Source organism: Sarcophilus harrisii, chromosome 4 (assembly GCF_902635505.1).
Source record: "Sarcophilus harrisii chromosome 4, mSarHar1.11, whole genome shotgun sequence".
NCBI classification, from domain to species: domain Eukaryota; kingdom Metazoa; phylum Chordata; class Mammalia; order Dasyuromorphia; family Dasyuridae; genus Sarcophilus; species Sarcophilus harrisii.
Genome location: NC_045429.1, coordinates 66386151 through 66398637, shown reverse-complemented (window position 1 = coordinate 66398637; position 12487 = coordinate 66386151). Strand labels below are relative to the sequence as shown.

The 12487-nt window shown below is 39.5% G+C and overlaps 1 protein-coding gene across 1 annotated transcript in view; it reads left to right on the top strand.

The window, feature by feature from the left end:
* Positions 1-12487, top strand: part of SEC16B (SEC16 homolog B, endoplasmic reticulum export factor) — a 71446-nt gene that overhangs the window by 45119 nt on the left and 13840 nt on the right. Inside the window, exons 13-17 of the mRNA XM_012547697.3 lie at positions 3093-3210; positions 3927-4038; positions 6532-6637; positions 8512-8652; positions 10085-10198. Coding sequence (XP_012403151.1) covers positions 3093-3210; positions 3927-4038; positions 6532-6637; positions 8512-8652; positions 10085-10198 — 591 coding nt within the window. The remainder of the gene's footprint in view (positions 1-3092; positions 3211-3926; positions 4039-6531; positions 6638-8511; positions 8653-10084; positions 10199-12487) is intronic.

Sequence of the window (12487 nt, the reverse complement as noted above, 5' to 3'; positions counted from 1 at the left end):
TCTCTCCATCATAAGTCTATTTAAATCTGCCTACTTTGTCTTTATCAGCCTCACTCTCTCAAAAGAGACATTCCAGTACCATCCTGGACAGGGGATTTGGGGAGGAAGGGAGTGTGATTATCGAACTGCCTGCAGATAAAAAAAGAATTATCTGGTCTATTAGCATTAATGATCTCCTACCTCTGAGCATAGCTGATAGAATTGAGTCTAAAATCAGTCCTCAACATCTATTATTTTTTGGTGGATTGTCTAAGTGAAATACAAACAAGTCTGGGACTAGAATGGTACAATGGAAGGATGTTGACTTTAGAGTTGGAGAACCTGAATTTGAATTTGAATTCTGCTATTTAACCCTGGACATGTCATCTTATCTCACTAGATCTTTTTCTTCATTTGATGACTTTCAAGATATTTTCTACTTCCAAATCTGTAATCTTTCATTTTAAGATTAAAATGAAATCAAAATGGTCTTTTTGGATTATTACCCTCCCATATTTAAAACACTTCTTTGTAGAAAATAAATTTATTTCTTCCTTCTTCCCTTTCTGCTTCTAATACACATTCCATAGACCTTGCCCCCAGTGTTGTGTTTCAGGAGAGGGGCAATTTCAAAGGTAGATATGGCCCAAATTGAGAAGTACGTTAAACTTGTCCTTGTTCTTCTGACTTTCATATCTCCCTGTTTGTTTGCTTTTCCCTCCCTTTCATACCAAGGGATATTCTTAAGGCCCCCTCAGTGCTCTCAGTCTGCCCTCTCTAAGCAGGTCTCTTACGCACCTGACTTATTCCATATAAGCATTCTCATTCCCTTGTGACCTTCTTTGTATCAGGAGAAAAACAGCCTGATAAACTCATACTCAGTGACTGCTGACAAATACTTCTGAAGTTCATAGATTTAGCACTGAAAGGGACTTTGACACTTGGATTTTGCAAACGAGGAAACTGGGAGACTTGCTCAGGATCTTGTAGGTCAGGGTGGAGAAGCTTTTTTTCTGCCAAGGGCCATTTGGATATTTATAACATCACTTGTGGGCTATAAGTGGGAGATTGTTGTACTTAGCTTTCAGCTCATTATTACCTGTAGTTGCCTTAGCAAATGATGCATGTAGATCGGATGTTTCCCTCTCCCCACATAGGTAATAAGTGTAAGAAGTGGAATTTTACCTGGGTTTTCTTCTGACTTCAACTTCCTTTCCATTAAAATTGATCAAGCAAAAATTAAGCACTTTTTATGTGCCACATACTGTGCTACTGAGGATATTAAACAAAACAGGATAAAGCAGAAAAACTGGCCCTGCCCTCTAAGAACTTACATTCTATTAACATTCTATTTAATTTGCTTAGACATACTTCAAAAGTTAGAGTGAGGCTTAAATCCAAGTTTTCTGACATAGGTCAGAAATAGAGAACTGGTTTCTGGAGTCAGATCTCCTAAGAAGTATTTGTAGTTTTTGTTTGTTTGTTAGATTTTTTTTGTGAGACAATTAGGGCTAAGTGACCTGCCCAGGTCACATAACTAGTAAATGTCAAGTTTTTGAGGTCAAATTTGAACTCAGTTCTTCTGGAGTGAGCTATTAACTATAATCAATTTGCTGCTGTGGGATTTATATTTTTAAAATTCATTTTTATCAACCTCCTCAAGATAAATTTCTCATCACTGAATTTCACTGTTTTGGGGAGGGATAATATTTCATAATAGGCGTACTCCTCCTACTCCTCCTCCTCAGCCCCATTTTATCAAAAATGAGGATAAAAACATTTGATATTTATATAGTATTCTTAAGATTTATACAGCACTTTAAATTACATTGTTTTATTCCAGAGCCCTTTAAGTCATTTGTGAAGAGAAGACTGAGAGGAAAATGTCGGCTGTGTTCAGATATTGGAAAGGCTGTCATGGAAAAGGGGGATTATACGTATTACTTGTAGCTACAAAGGGCAGAAATAGGGATGACAGGTGGATGGGGGTGACAGGGAGGCAGATTGTTGCTCCACATGACCATGAACTGCCTAACAAAGCTGTCTAAAATGGAGCTTGATTATTTCTTGAGAGAGTGAGTTTTCCATCACTGGTGATGTTTAAGTAGAAATAAAAGGAACCTTTTAATTTAAAGAAATTGCAAGCAGCTGGGTGGTAGAGTGATAGGGTATCAGAATGGAAGTCCCAAAGACTCATCTTCCTAAGTTTTAATCTAACCGCAGACATGTACTAGCTGTATGACACTGGGCAAGTCACTTAGCTCTGTTTGTCTCAGTTTCTCTACCTGTAAAATGACTAGAGAAGAAAATGGCAAACTGCTCTGGTATCTTTGCCAAGAAAACCCAAATGGGGTCAAGAAGAGTTAGACAAGACTAAACACTTAACTAAAAGAGCCCTTGGCCCAGATATTTTAGAACAGAAGTTCTTAAGCAGGAATCTAGGGATACATTTCAAGGGGTTTATGAAATTGGATGTAAATAAATGATAACTTTTTGTATTTAAGTACATTCTTATATAATTAGCTTTCTTGGTAATCTGTGTTCTTTATTTTATGCATTTAAAAACCTTATTTTGAGAAGGGGTGCTTAGACTTCACCAGCCTGCCACAGGGGTCTAAGACATAAAAAAAGATTAAGGAGGGAATAGTTGATTGGATAGGGATTGGGCTGGATGTTTTTCTCACTTATTCTCCTCTAATCCATGTACCTGGAACCTGGCATCCAGTTCCCAGGGTCACCTTATAACTGATATTCTCAATATACTGAGTTACCCTACTTGTTTATTTTTCCTGACTTCCTGCTTCATTAGGTGATAGTAATGCTACTGAGAAAAGATAGAGGTCAGGAAGAGCTGTTGGAATAAAGACAATCTGAAAGAAAATGCTAAGACAACAGAGATACTGATTCTCCAATACAAGAACACCTTGACCAATCCTGAGAGATGTTGGAGAGGGTCTCCTGCCTTTGCTGGGAAGTTGAAATGAATGAATCACCTTTACAATTCTGGGATTCTACCATCCCATGATTCTCAGCAGAGATCCCCTTCTCTCTTTGCTTGTAAGACTAACTCTGGGAAATGTCCCTAACCTGCCTTCTTTCTTCTTGTTTTTCAGTGCTGTGGGGACAAGCAGTGGGGAGACTGGAGGCCACATCTGGCAGTAATGCTATCCAATCAAGCTGGAGACCCTGAATTGCATCAGCGAGCCATCATTACCATGGGTGACACTCTGGGTAAGGCAAAGGAAACAATTTTTTTTTCTCAAACTCTCTCATAGAAGCCTCAATGTGCATTATGCCCCAATAAAGCTTGATAAGTGGTCTATTCCCCAAATACTCCATCTCTTTGCAAGGAAAGTCAATGAATCAACACAAATTTATTAAGTGCTCTATACTATGGTAAGGGTAGAAGGTACAAAGACAAAAACAAATCATCTCCTGCCTTTAACATTCTATTGGGGAGGGAGAAGTTCCTGGGAACAGGAAGAAAAACCTGCCCTTGATTTTGAATGCTCTTCTCATGTCCTTTGTGAAAATTTTTAGAAATGGGTCTCAACTCTATAGCGTCTCCGGCAGCAAGGTCTCACTTCCTACCCTTGGGAATTTTTAGAGATGGGTCTCAACTCTATGGAGTCTCAGGCAGCAAGGTCTCACTTCCTAGCCTTGGGAATGACAGCAGTTATTAGAAACGCCCATGAATTTCTAATAAATCCCTTTATGTGGATTAAACATCCTTCCATCCTGCCTCCTTCACAGCATACCTGTTCCTTACTTATTTGCCCAAATTCCAGAGACTGAGAATGTGGGAAGGGAACATGAATTTCTGGATTTGTCCACCAGAGAAAGTGCATATTCGGGACCTCAAATATCACCAGATTCACTGATTTTTGCGCGTGTGCTTTCTCTGGTGTTTGGCTCAATCCTCACTGGCTTTTGTTTTTCTCATCCAGCTGGAAAAGGGCTATTGGAAGCAGCTCACTTCTGCTACCTGATGGCCCATATGCCTTTTGGTCACTACACTGTGAAGACAGACCACCTGGTTTTGCTGGGCAGTAGCCACAGGTACATGGCACTGTTAGCAGAGGGGAAGTAGATGGAATATTTTTTTTAAAAAAAGACATTTTGAATTTTATAATCTTCCCTCTTGTATTCTATTTCGCCTCCCTTTCATGAAACCCCAAGGTTAGTATTGCTTCTGTGGGCAATATCCCTGGGCAGCATCTTGGGATGCAGAGAAATGGTGCATGAGCCATAACTGACCACCAAGGGCCTGCAGATGCTACTTGAATTAAGACATAATTTAGTGTTTGCATTGAATATATTTGTCCACGAGGTGGTGCTCTGGTTCCGCAGACTGAGAGCTACAAAGTTAGGTAACGTGGGAGGGATAGGGCAGGGCAATAGGAATCCCAGGCTCCCAGGAAATTTCTGCGAGAGCAATTCAGAGATTGGGGTTCTTTCTTCCCTTGCCATCTATTCCTCCTCTCTCCAACTTCCTAATGCTCCTGGCTACCCAAGCCCACCTGCCTAAACACTGCAGCATTTTATTACGACTAGTTCTCTTTAGGAATAATATGTTCTGAACCTTCCTCCCCAATCCCTTTTATTCAAATTTACCGATCTCGTTCTAAGAAACCCTTGTTCCTTGTCAAGCGACCATTAGCTCATCACCGAAGTTCTTCTGTGTTAATGCCATAATAAGGGTATGTTTCATTACTGTGTTACCCTTCTTGGATCCCATATTTGCATTTTAAGAGGGAGTTTTTGAAAATTGGGTCTTAATCAAGGGTTAAGTCAACAAGCATTTATTAAGTGTGCAGGGCAGAGTGCTAAACAACAAGGGATTCAAGGAAAAGCAAAACCAGACCCCTCTTTTCAAAGAGCTCAGTCTAATGGGGATAACTACATGCAAACAAATACGATTTATAGGGTGAATTGGAGGTGATGTCCAAGACAAGGCAAGAGTGTCTGCCTTTAAGGAGCTCACAATCATCAATGAGTGCAAACAAGATATCCAATTGGCTAAATTGGAGGGGTGAAACCCCAGAGAGAAGGCAACAGAGTTATAGGGGACTGGGAAAAGCTTCTTGCAAAAAGTAGGATTTGAGCTGAGATGTGAAGGAAGCTGGGGAAGTTAGGAGATAGAGATGAAGGAGGGTGAGCATTCCAGGTTTGGGGAACAATCAGTGAAAATGCACACTCAGAAAATGGAGTGTCACATTACAGGAACAGCAAGAAGGCTGGGTCACTGGACTTATCTGAAGTTATCTGAATATGTGAATATATATGAGACTATATGACTCTCACACAGTAAGATATCATTTCCTACTCTTGGGAACTTTTAGATATGGATCTCAACTCTACGGACTCTCAGACAGTAAGGTCTCACTGCCTACTCTTGAGAATTTTTAGATATGGGTTTTAACTCTTTGGAGTCTCAGGCAACAAGGTTTCACTTCCTTCAGAAGTTCCTTCAGAACTCACTGGAGTTATCTGAAGGAAATTAAGGTATAAGACTAAAAAGATAGGAAGGAGTTAAATGGTAGAGACTCTAAAGATGGAGAGGTCATATGATGGAATGAAGGAGAAAGTCAATCTGTGTTCAGATCTCATCTCTGAGATTTGAGTAAGTTTAAGGTACTTTCCTGAGTCTGTTTCCTCATTTGTAAAATTTGAGTTTTGGAGTAGGTGGCTCTGAGATCTCTTCCAGCTTTAAATCTATGATCATTCTGTGATTTTCAACTCAGTTTTAGGCACTGAGGCAAGCTGGTAGGGGAGATATTGAGCTGATGGCTTCCCTTCTGATCACCAAATGTAGAAACAGCTTATTTTGCCTCTTCACACATTCAATAAATGGGCACCCCTTTGATTTCTGCCTCAGCAGCATTTCTGCTATTTTCCTTTGTGTCATCCTTTCATCACCTCATCTGTGAATCTCTGATAGTTGCTTCCTCAATATCATTCTTTCTGGAATATTATTTCATTCTGAGGATTCATTGACTAGCAGCTATCTTGCACCAATGTTGGGACTCTGTGGATGTAGCTTCTCTGGATTTATCTTAGGGTGGCAGGGTTTCTCAGGAAAATGGTTGGGTTTTTTGGGCTTCAGGGTTTATCTGTGGGGACACTCTGGAAAATGCACTTCCCATGTGTCCCAGCAGAGAGAATTTACAGATCATTCTCAAGGCGAATGAAGTAGCCTGATAAGATTTTCCCCTATACTGCACAGAGAAGGATAAAGGGGAACCAGTATTCTGAAGTCAGCTTGCTTGGCTTGGCTCTCTAGTAAGAAATCCCCTGGTTATGTTTCATAGCTACTCAGTGGAGCATTCTCTTGTATTTTTCTCTCAGTTTTAGAGGGTAGTGGTGATGGGGGAGATCATTACATTTATGCTGGGTCTACTCCACCTCTCCTGAATAACTGTCATACTAAAGTAACTTACTCAGACATCAGAAGCCCACTCTAGGTAATGGTGTGTTTGTGTGACTATGAGGAATTCTCATTTCTTTCTTGCATCTCACATAATTTTATTTACCATTATTCCCTGATTTTAGTCAGGAGTTTTTGAAATTTGCAAACACTGAAGCCATCCAAAGAACGGAAATCTTTGAATACTGTCAGATGTTGGGACGCCCCAAATCCTTCATCCCTTCTTTCCAGGTAACTATATTCCTTGGTGTTATTACATATCAGATGCAGCATATCCATGATCAGCTAATGCCATTGATGTCCTTGGCTATCAAGTACATATAGTATTTATTCCAGGTTCCCTGTCAGCTTTTAGTCGTGGGAAAATTGATCTTTTTTATTTTTTCTGAAAAGCTTGTGATCTGCTTAATCCCTCTCTCCCCTCAAAAAGGTGGTCTTTAGAATAAAGGATTTATAGAACTAACAAGGTCTCAAAAACTAATAAGGATTTATAGAACTAACAAGGATTTGACTTAAGGTACTTTGTGTACATTATACCTAGCTGCCTAATCATCTTCATAGTGATGGCAATTAAAATTATGGGAGATGATGAAGTCATCAAAGAATAGAAGAAGACCCAGGACAGAGCTTTGAAGTATACCAGCAATTATGTGGGAGGGCGTGATACATGAAAGATGTTCCAGCAAAGGTTATTGTCATTTGTCCTTTGTTCTCAAAGAGAACCATGATGTCAGGGAGGCGATGTCATAGCATGCAAGTGAATTGGATTGAGTGATGAAGGGCTGTGCAAGATCACCGGCCTCACCTTTTCCTCAGAACCATCTGAGTCCAGCAGCCAGATAAAGATCAGGACTCGGAGATAGTGAGATCTTGGCCTTTTTAAGCCGAGGTCTTCCCAGGTCTCAGTTTGTCTAAGAAAACACCCATTTGTGATTAAAGCTAGGTAAGAAATGAGGCAAAGAATGGACCAAACAGAAACAATTGCTACTTACCTTCATTCTGAACCATCAGAGTCCAAACACTGACCAAATGAGGATTGAACTAGGATCTCTTGTTGTCTAGTCAATAAGAATCAGAGTGATTTGGATTTAAGGCATGGATATCTTGCAAAGTTTCAGTAATCAAAATTTATATTCCTTTGTATTTGGATAACAGACATAGTATATCACTGGGTCTTTATCTGAAACTATTCCAGCTTGATCAGATCTGCCAGAATTTATATTTGAAAGGCATAGTCTTTAGGAAACCCACACTATGATGAAACATGGCAGTGGAACTTTGGTGGAGAGCACAGATAAATAGAATACTAAATAACACATGATAAATATGTTAGAGAGATAGCTAGGACACTGACCCTGTCCTTATGGAGTCTACTGTGGGATATGGAGTGTTCAGAGAGCTACAGTACATTAAAAGTTTACTAGATAGATACGAATGTTGTATTATTACATGTGATTTCTCAGTTCATTTTCTTGTGTCCAAAATCTTGAAAAATTTGAGTTCACTTAATTTCCATGACTTCTACATGACTTGGTAACTCTATGCTGAATTTGGAATTAGACTTTTTCAGATTTAATAGTATGTAGTATCAAGATATTAGGACACCCTGTTTTCCAGAGCTAAGAGTCAGTGAGTTGTGCTCCGAGTTTGGTGTAACAATAATCCTTTGGACTCAAGGACTGATCTAAACTGGAACAGAATCCCAGAATTTTACTGATCATTAAGCCCCAGCTGTGAACCAAGCTTGTTATGTGGTTGCTGTTACTTCTCATTGTCTGGACTACAGCTCACTGAATAGCCATAAGTATAAGTACTGAGATCTCCCCTTATTGGGGTCCTGTTACTAGGGATGGAGTTTCAGCCCTTATGTCATTTCTTGAAAGCCATTTCCTTGCCTTTGAATTGAACTTCTGTTTGATTCCTAACCTACTCTGTTTGGCTCCAGCCACCCACAGACTAGAGACTGTTTGACAGTAGCTTTCCATCCTTAAGTAGGAATGCCTATTTAGAAGTCAGTCATCTGACTTTTAAAAAGTCTTTACAGTTCTTTCTCTTGTTTTCCCCTCCTGGACTCATTCATCATTGGCCCTCTTTTTCTTTCGCAGGTATATAAACTGCTTTATGCTTCCCGACTGGCAGATTATGGTCTCACATCCCAAGCCTTGCATTACTGTGAGGGTATCAGCTCAATCCTCCTGAGCCAGACCGAGAGCAGCCACCCTGTGCTATTAGCAGAACTCATCAAGGTGAGCTCCAAGGCTTCCGGGAATATGTTTTATCAGAACCACTCAATGAAATGGTAAAGCAGCTTAGGCGCCTCCATTCCCTGTTCTTTGAAGATGCTGTAAAAGTGGAAGCCGTGGAAGCCTTTGACCACATATGCAAGCCCAGATAGGATAAGCAAAGAAAGATCTAAACTGCACAAAAAAGGGCTGCCTGTACACACCCTGGGGGTAGGCATGAGATAGGTAAGAAATCCACTCTCTTGTGTATTTTCCAAATACAATAGAACTACAAAATTCCAAGTGTGTTCTCCTAATTATAAACACTGGGGCCTAGAAAACAGTGATTAAAATAGGAAACAAGCCTTATTAAAATATTTTTAAATGCATGGAATATTTTGTGACATACGGGATACATTTAAAAAGAAAACACAAACAAATCAACCCACAGCTTTGGAAAAAACCCATCCAAAATAATAAATAGAAAACCAGGAAAATAGTTGAAACTTTTTAAAAAAAAATATTGACTTCATTAGTTGTGGAGGAAATAGTCATCCTCTCTTAAAGTTTGTTTTAGAGGAGACCCAGGGGTTAGAAGGCTTGGGTTCCATAATCTATGAGACTGTTGGTTGGAGCTCCATATATTTTGTAATAGCTGCTGATGGGATCCGGTGGAATTAACATAACTTTGGAGATATCCATATTTTTTCTTCTTCTTTTTCTTTTTTTAATTAGTATTTTATCATTTTCTTTAATTACATATAAAGAGTTTTCAACCTTCATTTTTCTAAGATTTTGAGTTCTGAATTTTTCTTCTCTCTCTATCTTTCCTCTTCCCCAAGACAGTAAACAATCTGATATAGGTTAAACATGTACTGTCATATTTCCATATTAGTCATGTTATGAAAAAGTATTAAAAGGGAAAAATCATGAGAAAGAAAAAGCAAAAAAGTGAAAATATTATACTTTGATCTTCCCTAAGACAGTAAGCAATCTGATATATATTAAACATATACAATCATATTATACATATTTCCATATTAGTCATATTATAAAAAAGTATTAAAACAAAAGGGAAAAATCATGAGAAAGAAAAAGCAAAAAAAGTGAAAATACTGTACTTTGATCTGCATTCAGGATAGCCACATTCTTAGGGCCAGTAGCACTTTATGTCTGGCATTTTTTATGTGTTATTTATGGCTAGCCAAATGAGATAATGCATATAAATTACTTATAAACCTTAAAGCACTAAAGTATATACAGGAAAATTGTTATTCTTCTTATTCCCTAATAGATATGGGGATGAAAGCTGCTAGAGTGGTTTATTTCTTTCTTTCAAGATTCCTGTTTAGTGTGATTTTGATCTTCCAAGAGATTTTTTTCTCTTTTGTTACCCTTCCCCCACTTTTCTTGTATTTCTCCCTTACTCCCCTCTTCCCCTCTTCCAATATTACAGTTATCAGAGCAACTGAAGCTGTCAGACCCTCTGCTTTTGGAAAGACGTCATCGAGGGAAAGAGCAGGAGCCTGCATGGTTAGTAAAGCTTCGAGAAAAACAAAGGGAACTTAAGGTAAGTGAGGGTGAGGTGGGAAAGGCAAAGGGCAGGATTTTTTAGATTTTAGAGAAGGTCCAAGGCACTTTTGCATGTGTGTGGGTGAAGATGAAGAAAGAACAAGACTCAGTTCCTTGAGATTGATGTCATCTTTATCTACCTCTTCCATTGTACTCTATGAATCCTTGCTCTACTAGAAACGATCTTCTTTTATTTTTGGTCTTTTCTTCTTACCCTCCTTCCATCTCCTGAAAATAACAAGAACCAGGATTTCCTCAAAAGATACCACCTAACTTTTCTTCTTCCCTTATTCATAGAACCAGGTGACGAATGACCACTATTAACCTTGCTCTGTCACTTTTGGATATCACCTGTACTCCACCTACCTTGGGCATCCTCCCTTATCAATTCACTTGCAAGTCAAGACATCACCGTCCCAATGTCACTGGTCCTTTTCAAGAATGAATGATGAGCAACTTTGTATGATTCCAGCACCTTAGCTACAGTGCTCTTCACTTCCTCATCCTCTGTTATTTTCCTTAAGGACTTCCAATATTCATCTCAATTTCCCTTATAGACATTTGGTCTCTTAGTTCATCACTGCCTTCAATCAAAACAACTTAGAAGAGGCTATAATAATAGCTTAAATGATCAAATGACATTTTCGGCACAGTGAATTGAGTGCCAGATCTGGAGTTAAGAACATCCATATTCCTGAATTCATATCTGAACTCAGACTCTTATTAGCTGTGCACAAGCTACTTAAAACCCTGTTTGCCTCAGTTTACTCATCTGTACAATGAGCTGAAGTAGGAAATGGCACATTACTCCAGTGTTTTTGCCAAGAAAACCCCAAATGAGGTCACAAAGAGTTGGACGGGATAAAAAATGACTAAACAGTAAAGTTAACATTTTATATAGCCTTTTAAGGTCTGTAAAGCACTTTACACATGATCTCATTTGAATATTCTGAGAATATTCCTGGTAAATATTTGAGGCGGAATTCCAGTTCAGGTATTTCTGATTCCAAGCCATATTCCAAGCTTTGCTCACCTAGCTGACTGATATGATTTGCCCAAAGTCACATAGATGGTGCCTGATGCCAGGGCCTATCCATTAAGCCACCTAGTTTCTTCAGTCAAATGAGACTATTTTCTCCAGTTTCCAATGATCTCAATCTTTTTTCCATCCTTCTTGACTTTTGCATCCTTTGACACTGTTGATCATTCTCTTCTTTCTCCTCTCTAAGTTTCTGAGACATTATTCTCTCTTGGCTCCCCTCCTAAGTATCTGACCAATCCTTCTCAGTCTCCTGTGCTGGATCTCCATCCAGAGCAGGTCTGCCAAGAAAGCTCTATCCTGAAAGCTCTTCTCTTATTTCTCTACCTTCTTTTGCTTGGTGAGTTTATCAGCTCCCATAGATCAGTCATCATTTCTGTACTAATGATTCTCAGTCAATTTATCCAGCTCCAGCCTTTTCTCTGGCCTCCAGCCTTGCATCTCTAATATCTATTGGCCATCTCCAACTGGAAGTCCCACAGATATTGCAACTTCAACAAGCTCAAAAACTGAACTCATTTTCTTTCCCTCTCTCCTTCCCTGTTAGTGAGGGCCAGTACCATTTTTCAGGTAACCCAGGCTCACAACCTGAGTATCATCCTCAACTCCTCACTCTCTCACCCTCCACAGCCAATCTATTGCTGATTCTCCTTTTGCAACATCTCTTGTATATTCCTCCTTCTCTCCTCCAACCCTGATACCACCCTGGTGCAGTCCGTGGTCTCCTCACACCTGAACTACTGCAACAGCCTGCTGGTGGGTCTGCTTCATTTCTCCCTGCTTCAATCCATCCATCACTCAGCTGTCAAATCAATCTTCCTTAAGTTCCTAAAATGCAGATCTGACCATGTCATCTACTTTTCCTCTCCCCTTCCTCACTCCAAGCAATAAGCTCTAGGGCTGTCCTGTTGCCTCCGGGATCAAATATAAAATCCTCTGTTTTATGACTTGATAACCTGACTCTCTTAATTTTGCAGTGTTCTTAAACTTTACTTCCCTCAATATAGTCTAGAATCTAGTGGCCCTGGATTCCATGTACAGATTCCTCATCTTCTAACTCCTTGCCTGGAATACTCTCTGTCCCCTTGCTTCCCTGCTTCCTCAGCCAGCATCCAACCATCTTCAGTAAACCTTTCTTGATCCCCCACTAATACTAGGACATTCTCTCGCAGATTACTTACAATTTATCCTTTCTATATAATATTTATACATTGTTATTAGTGTGTTGTCTCCCTCATTAGACTGAGC